General features: G+C 41.9%; 1 protein-coding gene across 3 annotated transcripts in view; it reads left to right on the top strand.

Moving 5' to 3' along the window:
- The first annotated feature begins 230 nt into the window (after window positions 1–230).
- Window positions 231–20,532, top strand: part of MCF2L2 (MCF.2 cell line derived transforming sequence-like 2) — a 115,293-nt gene continuing 94,991 nt past the window's right edge. For 2 of the 3 annotated variants that reach the window (XM_083868530.1, XM_083868528.1), the window contains exons 1-5: window positions 231–440; window positions 612–695; window positions 10,194–10,308; window positions 14,312–14,402; window positions 15,619–15,738. In XM_083868530.1, the coding sequence (XP_083724656.1) occupies window positions 620–695; window positions 10,194–10,308; window positions 14,312–14,402; window positions 15,619–15,738 (402 nt within the window). In that variant the 5' untranslated portion in view covers window positions 231–440; window positions 612–619. The remainder of the gene's footprint in view (window positions 441–611; window positions 696–10,193; window positions 10,309–14,311; window positions 14,403–15,618; window positions 15,739–20,532) is intronic. The other variant, XM_083868529.1, reaches the window with a different exon arrangement.

The following is a 20,532-nucleotide window of genomic DNA, read 5'->3' as shown; positions in this document are numbered from 1 at the left end:
GGTCATTTTTGCCCAGCTATTTGCCAAGCTCCTATTTAACTTTTTACTGTTTACTTCAAAATAACAGGCTTTGTTTTCATGAGAAGAAAGTCTCACAGCCCCTTATTTCCTCCTTTTGCTATGTATTTGCTTGTAGCGGAAAAAGCATCGGGAAAGGAAACTGTTGTGGATTGGCTGGTTACACAAAGTCCTCCAGCAGAGATCAGGGAGTTCAGGCCATATATGTGGAATAGGCTTCACTGCTTCAAAGACTGAAAAACTGCTGTAGTGGGAGGCCAAATGCAGTGAGTTAATATGGAACCTGAAGGGGTAAGGAGCAATCTGTCAGCTTGAGCAAACCTGTGGCAAGCTCTGGCCAATCTGCTGGAGCTGGTTTACGGAAAGCTCTGTCTGAAATCACAAGGCAATAGATGAAGTTAACAGGCTGAAGAGGAGACTCTGTAAGTACCATAATCGTTACCATGATAGTCATATAATAACTCAGGCAATAGTCTGGCTAGGCTCTTTTTCTTTGAATGTCATCTTTGTTTTTCTGAGTTGTTAAAGGAGGAAAAAAATTGTCATTGAGTTCAGTATGAACTCACTGAAGATTTCTGTTTTCCCTTGCACAGATGAAATCATGCAGCAGGAGATACGGCCGCTGGTAGCAGTGGATATAATAGAGCAGCTCCACAGGCAATTTGCAATCTTGTCAGGTAAGAAAGTTGCTGGTAATGACACTCTGTGATTCTCTTGGAAACATATTGGAATGTGTCATGCTGACTGTCACCCTTCAGCTCTCTACAGGAGTTGCAATAGTATTTTCATATTGCTCCTGGGAAGTGCTGTTACAATCAGATATTCACGGTGTATGGAATGGATAAATGCCAAGCTGCTGTACTTGTTTTTTATTAAATGAAGTTATTTTTCCATGTTCTTCACAATGGGCTGGGAGGAACATATTTAGAGGGCAAGAAATTAAACAAAACTTTCGCTACATATCTTTGCACAATGTCCGAGAATCTTGTTTGTGGGAAAAGATTTTGGTCTATCAGGGATCTATTCATGACCTCCCCCTTCTTCCTCATTTGCCTTTGTTTTAGAAATGATTCATTGCTAAAGTGTAAGGTTCTAATCTTTAAAAGATATGATTATTACATATTCCTTTGTTTGCCTGAAGTTTGCAATCACACAAAGTGACGCAGTTCCTTCCCCAAAGAAAGAGCTGATACTGAAATATTTGGCAAAATATTTAATACATTATTTTGGATACTGTAGATGATAAATCTTATCTGGGTCCTAAAACAGTCTCTGCTGTTGACTGCATGGCCTCTGGCAACTCCTTTTGTCTCTATTTCTGCCTGTTCTGCAAATAAGAAAATTCCGAATTTTCAATAGAAAGAGTGAAATATCATTAATTTTCCTCATTGTATCATGAAAATGTTGAGATTATAAGAAGGTCCTCTTGAAAAGCCTGTCCCTCTTGGTGGAGAGGAACACTGGGTATAGAGTGCAGAGAATGCACCAACCCAGCTCTGGAAATGGTCAGCTCAGCAGGCCCAATACTTGCTGGGTCTTTGCATTTTAAAATACATTCCAAGTTGTTGAAAGAAACCCAAATCTAGTTTACACAGAATTCTTTAAAAGGCTCTGAGTATTAAAACTTGATTTTGGAGGCTTCCAGGTAGGAACTTGCAGCAGTTTCCTAAGCTCAGGAACTAAAGGGTTTGCATTAGACAGCGGTGGAACCAACTGCCTTCTCATCTACAGTAAAACATCTCAAGGTCCCACCTTCCTAGAATTCCTAATGAACACAACCCTCTAGGCAGGACAGGGTCTGTAACTGCATTAAATTGCTCAAACCCTTTTCATCCCACTGTTGTCCTCAGTTAAGGGTGAGTAGGAATTGTTGAGAATTGAGGGCCTCGTATGCAATTGCCTACCCAATAAAATGTGGAGGATTGCTATTTTTGAACCCCATTGCCTTGCAACATTTGGGATCAATAGCAAAGGCTGAATACAGCATGTAATGAACAACTTATGGAAAGTGGTTTAGTAAACAGGAAGAAAAAACCCATGTCCTGTTCCAGCTAGAACATTAAACATGGAATAAAAATGTCAAGGGTAGACATAAAAAAAGAATTTTTATATTTCTTTATGGACTCATAATTTCAGCTGTGCATGTATTCTCACCTGCTATTTTAGCAAATTCAACTCTTCACATTTATCTAATTCTTTTATTCTTGGAAGTGATGAGAAAGGTGTTTAAATAAGGCTGTTAAAATGTGAGCTGCTTAAAGACTTGAAAAAATAACTCTTCATAGCAGGCAAGGCTGAGGGGCTTTGTTAGGAATCAGCAAATAACTGGTTCATCAGCATAGAAGTACTGATAACAAATACCAAAGGAGAGTGAGAATGTGTCTTTCTTGCCTCCATCTACATAAATAACAAATCACATTTTAAGAATTTTCAGGCTTATCTAAAAATCTCCTCAGTACAGTCCAGAAATTGTATCCTACTATAAAACAGGGCAGTGTAGCTCATAGTTTCTAAGTTGATTTCAGTCTGAAGTTTATAGCTAAATTTGAAAATCTGGATGCCTCCACTCCAAAATCCCCATGGTACCATGTGAAGAAGATAAGGAAGGCTTCGAAGTCCCTCTGGCCCAGTGTCTTATTCTGTTGGTGACCACTGGTGAGTCATAGGTAAAACATAGCAGGAATCACCCTTACTCTCCCTCTATTGCCTCCTGCAAAGAGAACTTTAGGTGCAAGCCAGACGTTACTATATTTTTCAAAAATGCATTTCTCTAAATAATGTAACTTTCTTTATCCTTTAGCAAAATATTCGGTTTTTTCATGCAATGAAAACAAAACTGGGCACTCTTCTGCCTCATTGCATTTATTAAAGTAATTCACACGTAAATGACCTCATTTGATTTAGATTTTTTTTCCAGATGGCTCTTTAGCTTTTCCTCAAAGCATGCTGTTTGCTGCTTTTCATTAGGTATTAGCAACCACAAGTATTTTGGTGCTTCAGTGCTTGACTACATGGTGGCTGAAAATTTGATACTTAGCCTATTTCCTGGTTTTCCATATTGAAATATTGCGGCTCAGTAGCCACTGTCTGGAAAAAAGACCAAAGCCTTCTGTTCTTTGGTGCCACCATCATGGGCAGTAAAAGGCAGTTCCAACGTTCTTGTATATCATTATGGACATAAATTATGTTTCTCTGAACAACTTCCTAACAGTGATATGCACTGATTTATACTGGATGGGGTTGTTTCATTCCATCTGGCAGCTGCAGCCCCCAGAGCACAGCCAGTCACCTCTTCCATGTGCAGAGCCCAGAGGATGTAGCACTGAGCCTGGTTTGTGTTACTCCACAGCCTTTAACTTTGTCAAGCTCTCCTGTTCAGTCCTGTGGACCCCAAATGCATTTGTCCAGTGATAATGAAGGTCAGTGTTTGACTGTTGCCAACTTTGTCATAAATGAGTATTTCTTTGGTTAATACCACCTTTTTAGTAACGGCTGGCAGCTGAGTCAGATGCAGTGAACTCAAAATGTTCCCTTGCAGTAAAGCAGAAAAAAAGAGGAAAATTATTGAATCAAAGGCTCTTTGTTTTCCCTGGACATGACTCATTAGAAACACTTCTCTCCACTATTGCTGTGTGCAAACTTCTTAAGAGGATCTGACTGTCTTGTGGTCTCCAAGCAGATGGTAGAAATTACATAACAAGTCCAATGAGTTTGGTGTTTGATTGTGTCAGGGTCTAGTTATAATGAATGTATTGCCTACTAACAGCCTCCAGTTTGTCCTGGTCCTCCACCTACCAGACTAATCAAGGCCTTACTCCATGCCAAGAACAGGGAAACTCTCCAAAGCCTCCCCTGGTCCACTGAGATCATGGAAAAGGCTGCAGTGTAATGTGGTAATATCCTAATCATATAATTTTACTTTGGTCATCTCTTTTCCCATGTGCTGATTTAGCCCTGCTTAGCTTGTGAGATTTGGTAAGACTACTGGTTCTTGCGGTTAAATTCTAGTTTTTGATACCACTAATGCCTCTTTTCTTTCCCTGAAAACCAAACTCCCAATTATGGGACTACAGCTGTGACAACACAGGAGTGCTCAGCTAGGTTTGTGTTTCCTGTAACTGTTAAGGGAACTAGATCACTAAGCTGAGTAGTACTGAAAACCTGGTTGTTCTAATACACCAGTTTTTACTCAAGGATAAAGAACCACTAGTAAAATACTTTTTCTGTCCTGCTGACAGACTAATAAACTGCTGTACCAATCTGCTCTTGGAACTGCTACCATTCCTTCCTCCCCACACACTTTTTATCTGCAGCTTCACAACCTGTTCTTATCTGTAATTACTTTGTCAAAGAGCCCAATCTGCCATTTGCAGCAATAATGGATCATGTTGCTAAATCACGACTTTATTAGACAAACTGTCATGAAGTGTATTAGCAGAGAGAATCATTTTCTTTGTGTTCTGCTCCTGTTAACAGACTTTAGTGGATGGGAGAGTATAACTGAAAATGGTAACTGACTCAAAAGCCAGTTTATTTAATTTGCAAAGCCTGGAGGGTGTTTGGCCATCTGCTTCCTGTTTAAACGGAGCCTTTTGGAAAACCTGGCCTGACCTTGCCAAAAGGACAGTTTGGATCTTTTATAAAAATTGAGACCCAGGAAGGATGATTTAATGAGAAATTCATCACTCACAACCCTTAGTCAATGTGGAAAACCAAAACAACAGAGCTTGGAAAAAGCAAGACCAAAGCAATGAAACTTCAGCCAAGATACCATTAGACTTTTTGGCTGTCTGACCCAGGAGATGAACTGTAGTCAGGGCTGGGCCGTGATGACTCAGGGAGCTCTCTGCATGTGGGCAGGCTCAAGCAGCATTTGAGAGAACACTTTCCAATACCAACTGATGAGTTAGTGTCTGTGGCAGACTAGGGAGGTGAGCTCTGGAAACTTGCAGACTAACTTTTGGAACTTCTCCTGACTATGGCCCTTTGTTGGGCTGGTGCTTTTCATTTGTTTTAGTTTGATTTCCCAAGGGAGTCAGCATATTGGGTGATCTCTAGTTAGAAGAGCTGCTGGCTATAGAATATGACTACAGTGTAGCTCCTCGTTGTCTCAGCTGTGGATATTTTTTGTGCTTAGGTGAGGGGCATAGGTGGGCTAGAACTGAGATCTGGGAGATTTTCTAAGTTCCTTATTGTGTTCAGGGCCTTGGCCTGCAGTTGTGATTGCTTTCTGCTTTTACATCAGTCATACCAACATACAGGTTCAGTTGTGGGAGCTCTCAGAATTCAGCACTCACACCTCATTTGTCAATCACACCCTTCACACTGCAAAGCAAAATTAAGTTTTCTCAGCTGCCATAACCTTTTCTCCCCCACATATATTCCTTCCCCAAATGCTTCAGCTGTTTTGTTTCCACAGCTGAGTTCTGGCCCCATTTTCACTGCAGCAGCTGTCCAGGCTGCATTGGCTGCTGGAAAGTCTGTCTAATAGGAGCAGCTATGAATGCTGCTCTGTGTCCTGGGACTTTGGGGATTGGCACACATAAGAGTGAGTGAAGGTCCTATGACCATGGGTACCTTGTACAACCCTGATATAGCTTGTGTGCTATCTCTTCTAAATTTCTTAACCTTCCACATTCACTCTGACTTCTGACCTGTCACCCAGGTTCTTCCTTTCACTTTGCCATTTGGCCACAAGTGAAGAGAAAAAACTGAACAAATTAAGGAGCGTGCCCAGGAAGAATGAAGTGCTGTCATTCTGCAAACCAGGCAGAAGGTCAAGTAATATTTTCCTTGGAAGTCTTGCCTTTCACCAGGCAGTTCAGCCCTCTGCTCTTCAAAATCCCTTTGTTGTTTGCATCAGTTGTGCTCCAGCTTGTTGAGCTCAGGTCTGCATAGAAGACAAAAAATCTGATTGGTTTCCTCTGCAGGCAGAATTCTGTGGCTACTCATGATGGAGCAGCCTGGGTGTGAGTGAGGAGCAGTGACCCAGCCTCGGGAGGCTGCCTTTGGGATATCCTGGCTGCCCGGAGGCGGAGTCAGGAGCGAGCCTCTTGTTAGTTCAGCTGCGGGACAGCTTGAGCCTTCCCTGCTGCCGGCTGACCCTCCAGCTTTCATGGCCACTGCTTGTAATGGCCACTGCCACCAGCAGCTGATTCCCTGGCTGGGCACCAGCACTTGGAGCTGCCAGGAGGTGCTGGGGGTGGCTGTGTTGCTTGGAGGGTGCTGCAGGGTGGCATCTAACGCTGCCTGGAAGAGCTGCAAGTCAGAGAGACAGAGGCCAGTGCATTGCATGGAGACATTGCCAGGCACAGCCACGCTCCTGATGCCTTTTTTTCTGTGTGTCTTTGTTTTTGCTTCTGGCTGCACTAAATTCAAGGTATTGCTTGCTTCTCCCTTGCAGCTCCTTAGCTCAGCTCATGCCTCGAGAGCTCTTTTGTTCCTGGCAGTCCATGGGTCCCTTGCCCAGCTGCACATGCACTGCTGAATAGTGCAGAGTGCTTCTGGCAGCTGCAAGGTGACCCCTCTCACCTCTCTGCTGTACTCATTAGCTCATTCTCTTCAGCACTTCATGCCCTCACTTTCTAGATAGTGTCTTTTTCTTCTTTCCTTTTTTATTTAATTTTTTTTTTCTCTTGAGGACTGTTTTTCTTCTGATGTTCTGTAGAGCTTCTGGACCCTGCTCTATCCCTATTTGTCTTATGATGGGCTGTAAACTCTTCTACTTGGCAATTGGACTCTTCTCACAAGTCATACCCAGAATGTAGGGATTATGCACAGTCCCAGCAAGCACAAGGATGGTATACAGAGAGTTCTTGGGGCCAAATTCCATGTACTCAGTCCTCATGGCTATGGAATTGACTGAAGACCATCCCTCTTGGCTTTTAGTTTGTGCTCTCTGCCCTTTCAAGACAGTAGTAGTAGTATCTAGCTGAAGTATTTCAAGGACTGGAAGAAACCTTCCCTAGAAAGAAAGGTTGATGGCCGAGGAATAAAAGGGCTGCAGCTTGTCAATTCACATTCTGCAGAAATTTGCATACTGCAGCAATTCTTGGATTAGTGTCAGGGAAAAAATGGCATTAACATTTAGATGTATGGAATTGCTCTCTCATACAGAGGAGAGAGTTTTCCAGACACCTTTGGTATTTAAGGAGCTTCCCTTATATCCCTTATCCAAATGTATATGGATCATTTTCCTTTGTAACTGCTACTGCTCGAAGTTCAGATATGGGCAGGAAAAACCCATTTGTAACATATTTATGGTATTGCTTGTCACTCAACACTTCAGACATGTCTGCTCTCATCTCATTATAGTACTTAATTTCTGAATACCAAACTCCCTCAAACTTCCTCCTAATTTCCTGGTGTGGCAGGAACTGAAGGTTTCCTTGTTTATTTCCCTGTCTGAAATACAGCTCTGGCGAACCATCTGAGGGTACTGGTGTGGTTGCAGCAGGAAGTGTTGCCTTCACATTGGAGAATGAGACACTGATCAGGAGCTGTTAAGGGCCTGTGGCTTAGTCAGAGGCAGGAGCTGCTGACTCTCAGTTGAATGTTCAGTCTGATGCTGCTCCTAAGTGTCTGAGATATGTTGCCAGTGGTGAAGGGAAGAAGTCACTGTTTAGTCTGCTTACATTCATTCTTTGGATGGCTTTTTATAGGAGAAGATCCCGTGACAAAAAACCACCCACATACATAGAGTGCATCATCAGCCTGCCTCATCCAGCTCAGGGGAGAGGCCAGGGGAAGAAGAGCTCATGTGTGAAGGGAGAGGCAAGAGATAAAATAAAAGGGACACAAAGAGATCCTGGTCAGCAGGAGCATTAGAAGTACCATTTGAAACTTGTAGTTTAAACAAATCTTGAGTATAACTTCAGCTAAACTATCAGGTGTTGAAAGACAGGATCCAGGGAAATCTCTGTCTTATCCTCCAGTGGCAAATATTGCTGCTTTAAACCGAAATATTCCAAGTTACTACATCTCCCTCATTTAAAGTATATTCACATATTTGAAATACACGAATGGCAAAGTTTGGTGCCCAGAAATCTTGTGAATATTTACAAGATACCAGGTATGAAATATCTTGGGATGCACTGAGCTCTGCACAAAGAGACAGCAGACATATTTGGTATTAAATTTTCCTGGCTGTTGCTGTTTGTGTCCAGGAGATGTCACTGAGAATCTATAACAAACCAGCCTAACTGGGGAGCTGCTGGTTGGAGTTCCTGGTCTAGAGTGCAGCAGCCTGGGGAAAGCCTGACTGAATTTGCATGACAGCATGTTCTACATCACTGCTGACTGCAGACAGTGCAGCTGGAGATCCAGCTGCCGTGCATCAGCATTTGGCATCACCCCAAGGCCAGTGGGGTGGTCAATGTGGAGGCCGTGGCTCTGCTCAGCATTTGAAATCCAATTCAGTGCAGTGTGAATGATGTTTTTTGTGCTTTCTCTCTTGGCTGAGATACTTTTGAGTCTCTGTAGGCCTGTTTTCTCCCTAGCAAGGTGAGTTTAGTGAAAGATCTAACACAAAGGAGTAATTTTCAGATGTAATCAAAGCAATAATCAACCTTCAGGAAGGAAAAGAGGGGCTAAAGGTAGTATGCTGATACCATGTCACCAGATGTCAAGAAGAAAAAGGGTTTCCTTGTTCAAAATTCCTATTTTCTAGAGCTCTGAATTTTCCCTTGTGCAAACATTGTATTCTGCAGCATTCTAGCTCTCTATGGCCAGACAGCACAGAAGAGATTTTAAATAATTCAACAGAGGCTGTGAGGATAGGGCAGAGGCAGGATCAGGACTGGCAAGGGACTGTCCACTCAACAAAGAAATAACCAGGAATTGCTGGAACACCTCCTTGCAATGACCACCAACACAGAAGTAGGAGAAACTGGCTTGTGCCATCAGCTGTGGTTAACAATAGGGAAAAGCAATGGTGGATGGGAGCAGCCTGGAAACAGGGATTATTTATGGGGATTTAGAAAGTGCTTTCAAGGAATGAGAATTTTTTTTTTTCACTCCCATACTCCTAATGGGATAATTTATTGGATATTTTCCTGAGGAAGGTAATTTACTGCCTCACAGCTTCCTCTTTACTAAAGAGAAGCCCAGAATCTGCCTGTCCCTTGGGCAGGAGTCCTCTGTGTATCATAAATGACTCAGAAAACGGTGTCTACAGCAAAACTACACTCACTATTGGGTTGTTAGAGAATTCCTGAGCCTGGTGCAAAAAAATAGGTTTACATAAAGATTGCAGAGAAAAGAGAAAGACCCAGGGAAAAGTATATCCTTAATACCCTGTTTAAGGAGAAGTAAGTAATGAGGTACCTGGAACAAAAGCTTTGTTTCATCGTGTTCCTTTATGTGCTGCTGCCTCCTCAGTCTGCTCTCAGCTTTGAGCCCAAGTTGGTGAGAAAACCCCTCCTAACTTCTGTGTGGTTGGACTGGTGCCCAGATTTATCAGTGGAACCAAGTTGAGATTGGTGCTACAAGTAAACAGGGTTTGTGCTGTGGACTACAGCAGCTCTTGAAGCTGAGCAGCTGTATCAGGAGAGCTGTAAAGGCTGCTTGGTTCCAAGAGGCTTGGCTCCATGCTTCCTGTAGCTCTACCTGAATCTGGATCAGGGAATCCCTCAGAAAGGGACTCTTCTTAACCTTATTGCTTAGGAGTTTGGCAGTTCTCTGTCCTGTTTAATAGAGGTTTAATAAGCAAAATTTCTCCATGCACTTTGAGCATTCTTAAGGAAAGACCTAAGCCTGGATTGGTCCCAGGCCTGTATTGTGGGCTATATGTGTGTATTCAAAGCTTGTAAGCTCTGTTACTTCATTTCATTTGATGTCTAGAAGGAATTGGAGACTGCTGTACCTATACATAGGGAAATATTGTAATATTATCACAAGAAATTATTTGGAAATGGGAAACAAAGAATGAAAAAAAGCACTTAATCAGAATTGTGTGAAGATTAATGAAAAAGCTGAGAATTTCAAAGGCTAGAATCTCATCTGGAGTAAACAGAGGTATGAAACTACAGTGAGTTATATCAGATGGGAGCTGATGACAGTTACTGGATGTGGGTGCTTTGCAAGGAGAAATACGCCAGTGTTTCCCACTGGAATACTGACTAATCTGTCCAAAGGCATAAAATCACTTTCTAAACTTTATGACTTGTCTTTTGCAGGAGGAAGAGGGAAGGATGGGGCACCCATTATAACCTTTCCAGAATTTGCAGGATTCAGTGAGATACCTGATGACGATTTTCTGAACGTGGTCACTTATCTAACCAGCATTCCCAGGTGAGGCTAAGCACAAATTTCTGTTGATTTCCTGCAGAGTTTTGCTTCCCCAGTGGCTTGCTGATTGTAGTGGTGCTACCAGGACATGCCAGTGCCTCTGCCTCTCTCCAGCCATTACGAAACTTCTCTATCTCCTGGAATTGTGTCATTTGCATGGATAAGAAAGCTTCACACAGGGCAGGTTGAACTGAATTGGAGCAGGAATAGATCTGAAGAGCAGCAGCAAAGATGGCAGATCAAAGGGAGCTAAGAGGAGTTGTTTGTGGAGAGTCTCAGGAGCACTGGATGTATTAAGGGAAGGGCTTCTTCAGGAAGGAGCCATACTTACATAGGTCCCATGTCTGCTTATTCTCTGAGTGCATCTTTCTATCCAGCTTTCCCTTTGCTGAAAAAGCAAGTGAGGTGCCTCACTGACAGGACTTTGGCAAGCACCATGTGCTTTCTGATACTTCATTTCTTTGGAGATTGCTCCACAACCAGGATAATTTCCTTGCTTTTTGCCTGCAGATTTATAAGGATAGTGAAACAAACTGACTTCCCTTGCTCTGAGGAAATGTACTAAGGCATGCCTGCTGAGTTACTTTTTGTTTATCTAAAAGAGTTTAATATTTTTTCAGTCCCCTGTCTCTAGACCATGGCTCTCTGTGGTAGTGAGAAGCACAGCAACAATTTATTATTTCCTGTGGTCTTCTGTAAAAAGGTGCTTAGAGGATCATAGCGGAAAACGTGACTCCTTCAAGTTTGAGTGAGAACTTTTACAGCTCCACCTACATCTATTCTCCATATTTGCCAGAGTTGTTGCCAAAGACTTGCCAAAGCAAGCTGAGAGAAACCACATACTGTGAACTTAATAGTTTCATTGTTTCACTCTGCTCTGTGGAACTTTTGTTCTGCCAGGGGAAACTTTGTTTTGAGTATTTCTTTACTCCCTTCAGGACTGGGAGGTTGACCAGCTTCAGGGTACATACAACAGCAGCACTGGCTGAGAAAACCACAAAACTGATTTTTCAGTTCTTTGTACTTGACATGCAGGGAGATGATTCCCAGTGATTTTGTCACATGTTGGGGAACCAGCATGTTGCATTGTCAACGTGATAGACAGAAATGCTTTGAGCTTCTTCAGCCTTTGCGAAGCCCAAAAGCACAGATGTGTTCAAAAGAAATTAACCAAATCCATGAAGGATTGCTCCGTCAATGCAGCCAATGGACACAATGGCTCAAATGCAAACTGAGGCTGAAGAAATTAATTTATTCCTTAATGCTGGCACTTGGGAGAATATACCAAGAGAAGTATTGTCCTTATTTTCCTGCTGCCTTTGTCTCAGTAGCCACTATCTACCAACACTGGAGTCAGGGCTAGATGGACCTGTGCATTGATTCAGTTTCAGTTCTGTGTTTTCTCTTCCCCTGAGGAATCCCAGAGCCATGTGCAAAGAATGAAGAATTGAGTTTCAAAACTTTGTAAGTCAGGAGAGCTGTGATATACCTATTTTACAGATGCTGAAATACGTGTGAGTAATATTTCCTCTGCAGACAGGCTCACCAAAACTTGTGTTGAGTAAGTGACTGTTCAGTTTGCTCTAAATGACCTGTTCAGGGTCAGTGACAAGCTGGGGCTTGGTGCATTTTCTGCATACCAGCACATTGGCCAGAATTTCTTTCTCTTTAATTTGACATGGATTAAGTACTTTGATAAACAGGTGTCCTTCTCTCTTTACAAAAGAGGTCATGTAATTCAACATCTCAAGTCAGTGTTCAAGGGCTAACCTGAATGTAGACCTCAGGATGGACTACTTCTTCTGATTGCAGATATTTCATTCAGGGAAAAGGAACCTTTCTGCTAGACATCTGTAGATCTAGGCAAATGTGCCAGAATGTATTTTGGAGGTAATCCTGATGTTTATCTGCTTTTCAGGATTGTCTTCAAATCTTTTCATAGAACTGGAGATACCCCAATGCATTTTCATAATGAGGGTAGAGATATTACAGTACTGACACTGAGAAAGCATTGATAGAATGTGTGTGTGTTTATTTTTAAGCAAACTTTCTCTGGATGCACACTCAAGTGAGGGTTCTCAGCTGTGCATCCACTTCTGCTGATGCTGCCACCTCAGCCAGGCCTCTTCCTGTGGCTGTTTTCTGCATCCATCCCTTGGTGCCAAATGACATTCAGACCTTGGCATGATCTTTCAGCAAGCTGGTTGAAACAGGATCACTTGCTGACACTCTCTGTTTCCCTGGTTAAATTTAGGACTTCAGTCAGTCCTATCTAGCTAAAAGAAAAAAAAAAAATCACAACCCCCCAACAACAACTACAACAAATAAACAACCCCACAAACAAGCAAAACAATAAAAAACTTACACATCAAAAAGCAAACATACAAGTACCACTGGCTTATCTCAGTGACAACAACTGGTGCTTTGCTGAACATCATTTGAATGTGAAGGCCTTGGGTTGAGACTTTTGTGTTTAGTTTCTCACCCTTTCTGTAACAATCTGCAACACACACAATATCTTTGTTGCCTTTTTTTGAACATTATCAAGGAATTTTATTTTGTGGAAAATTTGTTGAGCTACTGTAGGATATGTGTTTGTGTATATCTAAGACTACTGAAGGGTATGTATACATTTGAGTATTTATAAAAAGGTAATACAGATGAATTCTCTTCCCTGTGCTTGAGAGGCACTGCTGCAAACACATTTTCTGTCCTCTGCAGAGAGCTGCATTGTTGCACTTATAAAGAGGAAAGGTCATGTATTGTCACTGAATTTTGTAATTCTCAGAGGAATGCTGTAAAAATACTGAATTGGAAAATTCGGTGAGTTTTCCTGTTAGCAGTATGAACTACTAGGATTATTCACATGGCATCCCAGTTTTGCACAGTGTTTTGGCTTTCAGTTTTTGATCCTGAAGAGCTGCAGCAGGAGCTCAGAATTGTTGCTGCATTGATGGTCTTCAGTAGATTATTGACATGAGTTTTGATAAAATGACCCATGGAAACAGTGTTCCTGGATTTATCTTTGTATGGACAGCAGAATAGGGGTCAAGGAGATACTTCAAACAATTTTTTTTTCTTAATCTGTGATTAGATGTTTGATTGCAGTATGTCCTCTGATTATGACATTTATATTCTTCCTGCCTGCTTCTGTTTGTCCTGAGATGACTGAGACATCGTGCTCTTGTTTCTGGACACTCAGTGTGTACTTTTTAGTTTCCCCAATGCTGAGTGCTCTTAGAAGGCAGAGAGAAGAGCGGTCCCAGTGAAACCTTGCACTCCAGAGTGGGATTTTTTGAGAGGGAAAGAGAGGATGGGGTATTTATGAGGTCTGCACAGATGGAATGGAGCACCAAATCGCTGCCTCTTAGATCCTCCTTGAAAAGCACTGAGAAGGAACAAGAACTGTTATTCTAGCCAGTATGTTGAAAAGGATAGTTTTGAATGACTTGCAGCCCCAGAACAAGTTTGTGATTGGCAAAATAGAACTCTTAAATTTCTGCTTTGCCTACCAGAATTCCTGGGGCTTTGTGCACTCAAGTCAGGGGATACTGATGCCCTGGAGCTCAGTGCCCCTGTCAGGTGTCAGCATACTTGGAGAAAGAAGACTGTAGGGGGGTGTCTAATAGCTTAAATTATTTTGCAGGGAAAAAAAAAAAAAAGAGATCTGGAGGTTTTGTCTTCAAAAAAAGCACAGTGTAATTTGTGATCCTGAACTATTCATGCCACTTAGACTGGCAGCAGAGTAGCACAGCAGCTGAGAGATTCAGCAGATAAAATATTCATGTTTTGTGTAAGCTGCTAGCCTTATGCTGGAAAGAGAAATTTTGCTGGCTTTCCTTTTCATGTGCGCTTCTGCCAAATATTCATTCTTTCCACTGTACGTTGTGTTTTCATAATGGACTCTGAGTGTGGTGTGACGGAGGCTGTGTTTTGCTGCAGTTCTCTGCCTTGGAACAGGAGTGTCTCCCTGTAACCCAGCACACCTATTTCATCTGTTTTGCAGTCTGGAGGCTGCCAGCATTGGATTCATCATCATCATAGACAGGCGACGGGACAAATGGAGTGCAGTCAAGGCATCCCTGACACGAATAGCAGTAAGTGCTTGCTTTCGTTATTTATCTTCTAGAAATTAAAATTGTCTGCTGAACCTTCAGCACACGATACAGCCTCCTGTGCTCGTTTTAAGCTCCCATTTTCTGGCTGTGAATGCAGATTCTCCCTGGCCCTGCAGCTTGTAAGTGTTAAATAACAGAGGGAGGAAACTGCAGAGACAAATTACATAGTCTTGTTTGCTGCTGAATTAGGACAAATTCCTTATTTTCTGAGTTTATTGCAATATAAATTCTGGTAAATTGAAGTTGGTTCCTAGAGGAGTATAAGAGGTACCCCTTCTGTGCCCTGAGGAGGGATGACGTGGCCTGCTTATGGAAGAAATAGATCCCAAGGGATTTGTGTTTGCCCAGCAGTAAATGATCTCTGTCAGAAACTCTTAATAGCTTATTATATCTCATTTGCCAAAGTCAGAGCTGGACACTGATTTTCAGTGCTAACAAAAGCAGCTGGTTTTATACATCTCTTACGAGGAGCATTTACTGTGTGAGGACCAAGCACTTACACACAGAGGTGTAGTATGGCAGGATGACAAGGGCGACTTTAAATTCTTCCAATGTATTTAGACAGAAATATTTTTCATTGTCAGGCTTTTTTGCTGCTCTCTTCAAGAAATTGTTCTTTTTTTATGCTTGATGAGCTCAGAGGAGTGTGAGAGCTGTAGGCTGGGTGTTGCAGGCAGGGCCATGTCTGATGAACGTGTTGAGTGCCTGCCTGTGTGTAAAAATATGCGAGGTTAAAAAGATTCGAAACCCTTAGCAGAGTGAATAGGTAGGTCAGCCTGGGGAATCCATCTCTGTTACCAGCTTGCCTCACCAGTCCAACGTGGGCAGCCAGCTTTGCCCTCTAGTGGCTGCAGCCTAAAAAATGGGAAAACCTTTGGCGTGGTGGGCAAATAGGGCTTGGTGGGGTTCGGATCTGGGGAAGAAAGACACTGGTCAGGAACTTTGGAATTCTGTGATAAATCTGTATCATGAAACAACATGTGGCTGGGCAGTAAAATCCATGGGTCAGTCTTCCTGTTGGGTTTGAAAATAGTGACAATGAGAACTTGCTGGATGGACCAGCTGATGCAATGAGCAGCTGGACTGAGCAAGATCCAGTAAGTCCTACCTGCTTTGCCCTGGTGAGGAAACACTTGGCTGAAAACTCCCTTGTAAGGTAGAAATGTGCCTTCTAAGAATTCTATATTTCTTGCAGGGAGCATTTCCAGGAAACCTGCAGCTGGTGTTTGTCCTGAGACCCTCCCGCTTTATCCAAAGGGCAATCGCTGACATTGGCATTAAACTCTATCGAGATGACTTTAAAATGAAGGTACCGGTAAGCATGCAGTTTTTTGTCCATGCATTTTCTTTATCTCCATTTCTGCACTTCTGGGCTGGCAACAATTTCTCATAACCCAGGATTGCAAGTGGCACCTGGGGCCTTTCATCCGGGTCTATATGGGGATGCAAAGAGTTAATTAGCAGTGGATGGTTCATAGTATTTAATGGACATGTTCCCATGTCCAGCCTAGCTTTAAAATGTGACTCAGTTTTTAAGTACTGGCATTTTAACTCAGTGGAGATGTTCCTCATGTAGGCAGAGGTAGGCCTCACTCCAGTGACAAACATAAATATTCAGGACTGCAGAGCAGTGAAAGCCTAAGGCTGAATTCTGCACTATTTGATGGGTTATCCATGGGAGTGCTGACTGTGCCTGTAACATTGGTTATTCTGAATGTCCTTTATGACTCCCATGCCCTTAAGATTCAGAGTTTGTGTTTTACTTATTTTTATATGCACTTGGCATATGCTGTAGGTTGATGAGACTGGGATATGAAGAAGGTTATCAATCCTGAAGAAGTTTGAGATTATTCTATGAGGGATCTTTTAGGAGTTGTTTTTCATTAGTTGTTTTCAGCTACATGTTCGCATGTGGTGTCAAAAATTTTTAAGTTTTATAAATAAACCCGAATTATTATTATTGATGATATTTCATCCTGGATCAGACTCATACTGTGCTCCACAGTGACTTTACTGGAGGGATTTCAGATGACTTTTTTTGATTTTGCTTTTGGGTTTATGTTGTTTTGCAAAATTCTCATGGTTCTCCAACAAATTCTAGCTCTGTCATCACTCAAGTTTGAAGTTCAGGTTTTTAAAACAGTTTCTGCTTCTCCTGAAGTGAGACACAGCAGCTGTTCATTACAGTGCATACAGAAAAAGAACCATGAACATACATTTGGTTACTGTGGCTAAATTGTAACATTTACTGTCATTGGATAAGGGTGGCTTTTTGGTAAAATAAAATTGATTTAAAAAAAATTTTAATACAAACCAAAATATTATATAGTACTTTAAAAAATGGATGTACCTATATTTAATATTCCCCAATCTGTTACTATAGCAACAGTTGTACCAGTGACTGCAGCCTGGAAAGGGACAGCTTCATCAAGGACTGGCATTTTCCACCAGTTCAGCATTTCCTATACTTTTAGCAGTTTATTTGATGTCAGAGTTGCATTTCAAAACTTGGAAGGGTTCAAAGTGGGACGAGAGGTTAATTCTAGGCAGGGGTCAAGCATTACATTAAGTATGAAATAGTAACTTACCTTTCTTACAGGCAGGAAAATCAAGATATCAGTTTAGTTTGGGGTCATCTTGGATATTTTGAGCCATCCTGGGCATGTCCACAGAGCTTAGAGAGCAACCTTACAAAAACTAAGAGCATGACACACTTTCTGGATCTGCCTGCCTCCTGCCCATATATCTGTAGACAGCCTGTCAGATTTATATACAGGCTGCCCACATATGACTGATGCTATTTTAAGTTGCTTAGGGTTATACTACAGGTGTTCTAAGTTCCTGGGATCTGTCATGCTCTCTAGAGGGGCTTTTCTCCTGTGTGGCAGCCCATCCTAAAAATACCATCTGGACATGTCCTTGTATACCCAGTTTCAGAGTGGAGAAGTTAGTGAGAATGATGTCTTGTCCTCCTTGAAAACAGCATCCTAAATGCCAAGAGGAGAACAGGACCAGAGAGTTTTTGTTCCATTGGAGATGTCCTTACTCAAGGAATTGGGGATCAGTACCTATCTTCAATATCACAACAATCTTTTTAATTTTTTGCAGGATTTTTGTTTGTGTTGTGTGTTTGGCCCTGTGACAACATTCATGTCATAATTGGGCTGTGGATGGGTGGCATTTCCTATCACAACTGGGAGTGAGTCAGGCACAAGACACGAGCATTCAAAAGGAGCTCCAAGAATATTGTGTATTTGTTAAGAAAACATTTGTTCAATAGTTTATTTGAGCTATCGGACTGCAAATATGTTCAGTAAAATATATTTGCTGGGCTAAATCAACACTGGAATGAGTAGAAACAAGAAGATCAAACAGGAACTGGAAATAAAGGCTGAAATAATCAACCAGATGCAAAAAGGAAATGCAGGATTTATATCACATTGACATACAAATGTGGATAATAAAACCTCATCAGGTAAATTTCTATTGGGATAGTGATTTGATTAGATATCATTAACCAGGATCAAGATATAAAAATATAGGAGACACAGCAGGGTTCATCTGAGATTAAAATCTGTGAATTCAAAAGGAACACCCAGAGATGTACCCAAGGAAACTCCCATCATAGGAAGTGAATTAAAGCATCTTCAGAACATACATAAAAGGCTGAACAATCTGTCCATAGCAAACACTTCCTTGAACTTTGTAAGCTGTGACTTTTTGACAGCCTAACCCATCCAGAAGCAGTTCCATGTTCCACACTGACACTTCTCTTCTAAACTGCTGCTCACTTGCACTCTCCAGCTGACTCTCCCTCGCACTCTCTTCTGTCTGGCAAGCAGCATGGGAGATGCTAATGGTCTCTTAGATTGTTTTTTTTTTGATGGATGCTGGATTGCTCATAGGCTTTCTCCTGCAGGAATGCCTACATGGTGAAGACCCATGCCCTGTTGGGTAGCACCAGAGCTGGCAATATTAATAGGTTTGTTTTGTGGGTCATGCTGAGCATACCACGTTAAAGCAAAAATAAAATTCTTCCTAAAAGAAAACTGCATGACAGTGTTCCTCTGTGGTTTCCATGAGGTTTGAAGTATCAGAAGATTTCCAACTTGTCAGCAACAACTCTGATGAGGAAAAGCTACAAAGCAGTTAGGACTTACTTTTTCAAATGTGATTTCCAATTCAGAATTAGTGCTTAGACTTTATGTTCCAGTATGAGGACTTTTCAAAATGATGCAGCTTTTTGAGCTTTCTGGCTTTGATCATAACAGAACAGTGTTTCATAACACATTCAGGGAACAGTTTTTCCTTTAACTTTGGCTGAGGTACTCACCTTTCTTTGCCACAGTCTCTTCACCAACAAGATCTTCTTGTTTCTGTGTTTAAGGACAGAGGAGAAGATGAACTGCTGGAAGTGAAAAAGAATAGAGTGAGGGCCTACTTGAGGATTTTAAGCCTGTATGAGTCCCTGGGGCCAGATGCATCCTCCACTATATTCTTGTATCCAAGTTAGGTTAAAATCTGGATGAATGGGTAACTACATGTGGTTTTAAAAACTAGTTTCATGATGAGTTAGGAGGGTAATGGTAATAGGTCATACTCTGCCTGGAAGTGAGCAACAAATGGAGTGTTGTAGTGGTACCTGCTGGGGCATGCCCTGTTTGATGTCTTCATCAGTGACATGGAAGAGGCAAGAGGCTGCACTGTCATCAAGTGCACAGATGACACTAAACCAGGAGGAGCAGATGGTATACTCCAAGACAGGGCCACTGGAACAGAAACTCAAGGAATGGGCTGACCAGCATATTATTTTATAGATACAAAAGGGGCAAAGCAAAGTCCTGCAACTGGGAAGGAGTTTCCTTCCAGAGGGATTTTCTTCCTCAAGAAGGAACTCATTCTTCCCTTCAGTTTCTTCCCTTCCAACAGTACAATAGTTGTGCTGTTGACCACAATTCACAGTTCACTGTAGCCTGACTATCTGGGGAGCATCTCTGCAGAAGAGGATCTGGGAACTTGGTAGACAACAAGCTGTACATGAGTCAGAGTGTGCCCTGGTAGCAAAGGAAGCCATCAGCATCCTGCATTAACAGGAGCATAGCCAACAGGTTGAGAAAAGCACTCATCTCTCTTTACTTGGCTCTAATTAAATCACATTAAGAGCACCCTGTTGAGTTTTGGTTCCCCCCAGTAGAAGAAAAATACTAATCTGGAGTATCTTGGAGAGCCAAGAAGGCCAGGACTTGAAGCATGTGTTCTGTAAGGAGATGTTGAGGGAACTGTGCTTGTCTAACGTGGAGAAGGGAAGGCTTAGGAGGGTTAATATGAAATAGCAGCAGCTTTCCAGTCCCTCCAGGCAGGTTACTGGGCACTGCAGGCAGCCTGTGCATGATGGTAGGACAAGAAATAACTGACATAAGGTGAAGCAAGGGCAGCTCTGACTTGACATAAGGAAAAACTTTCTCACCACAAAGACAGTCAGCCAGCAGACCAGACTGCCCAAACAAGTTGTACAATCTCCAATCCTTAGATATTTTTAATTCTCAGGTTGATAAAGTCCTGAGCAACCTGGTTGGATCTCACAGCTGACACAGGTTTGAGAAAAAAGTTGGACTAGAGAGCTGAGATTTCTGGCAATCTAAATTATTCTAGAAAGATTCTGTAACAAAGATCAGCTAAACACTTGTTCAGGTTTCTTCTCAAGGCTCTTCTTAGAGAAGTCCTAGCCTAGAATATGAATCCTCTTGTCTCCATAAATCTGCTCTCATCTCATTGTCCACAGTGTTTGCCAGTGTACTTACCATGCTCCATTGGAGCCTGCTGACATGCAGAGCCACTTAAGCTTTCTTTGAATAGGGATAAGTAACACATTTAACATATTACTGACATTTATTTATTTAAAATTCTTAGTCATTTGTGCTCAACTTCTTACTCTTCTGTTGCTGAAATCATGGCATATCTTTTAGCTGCTGGAACAACAACAAATGTGTGCTATTTGTGTAACCACTTGTGTTGACAAATTTACAGTGGTTGCCAAAAGGTAATGCTGCCTATCTGAAGCTGAATTCAAATCTTGTTTGGCTAAAGTAAAAAAATGGATCTAGGTTTA

Source organism: Zosterops lateralis, assembly GCF_965231275.1.
Source record: "Zosterops lateralis genome assembly, chromosome: 10".
Lineage (NCBI taxonomy): Eukaryota > Metazoa > Chordata > Aves > Passeriformes > Zosteropidae > Zosterops > Zosterops lateralis.
This window is presented reverse-complemented; position numbering and strand designations above follow the sequence as displayed.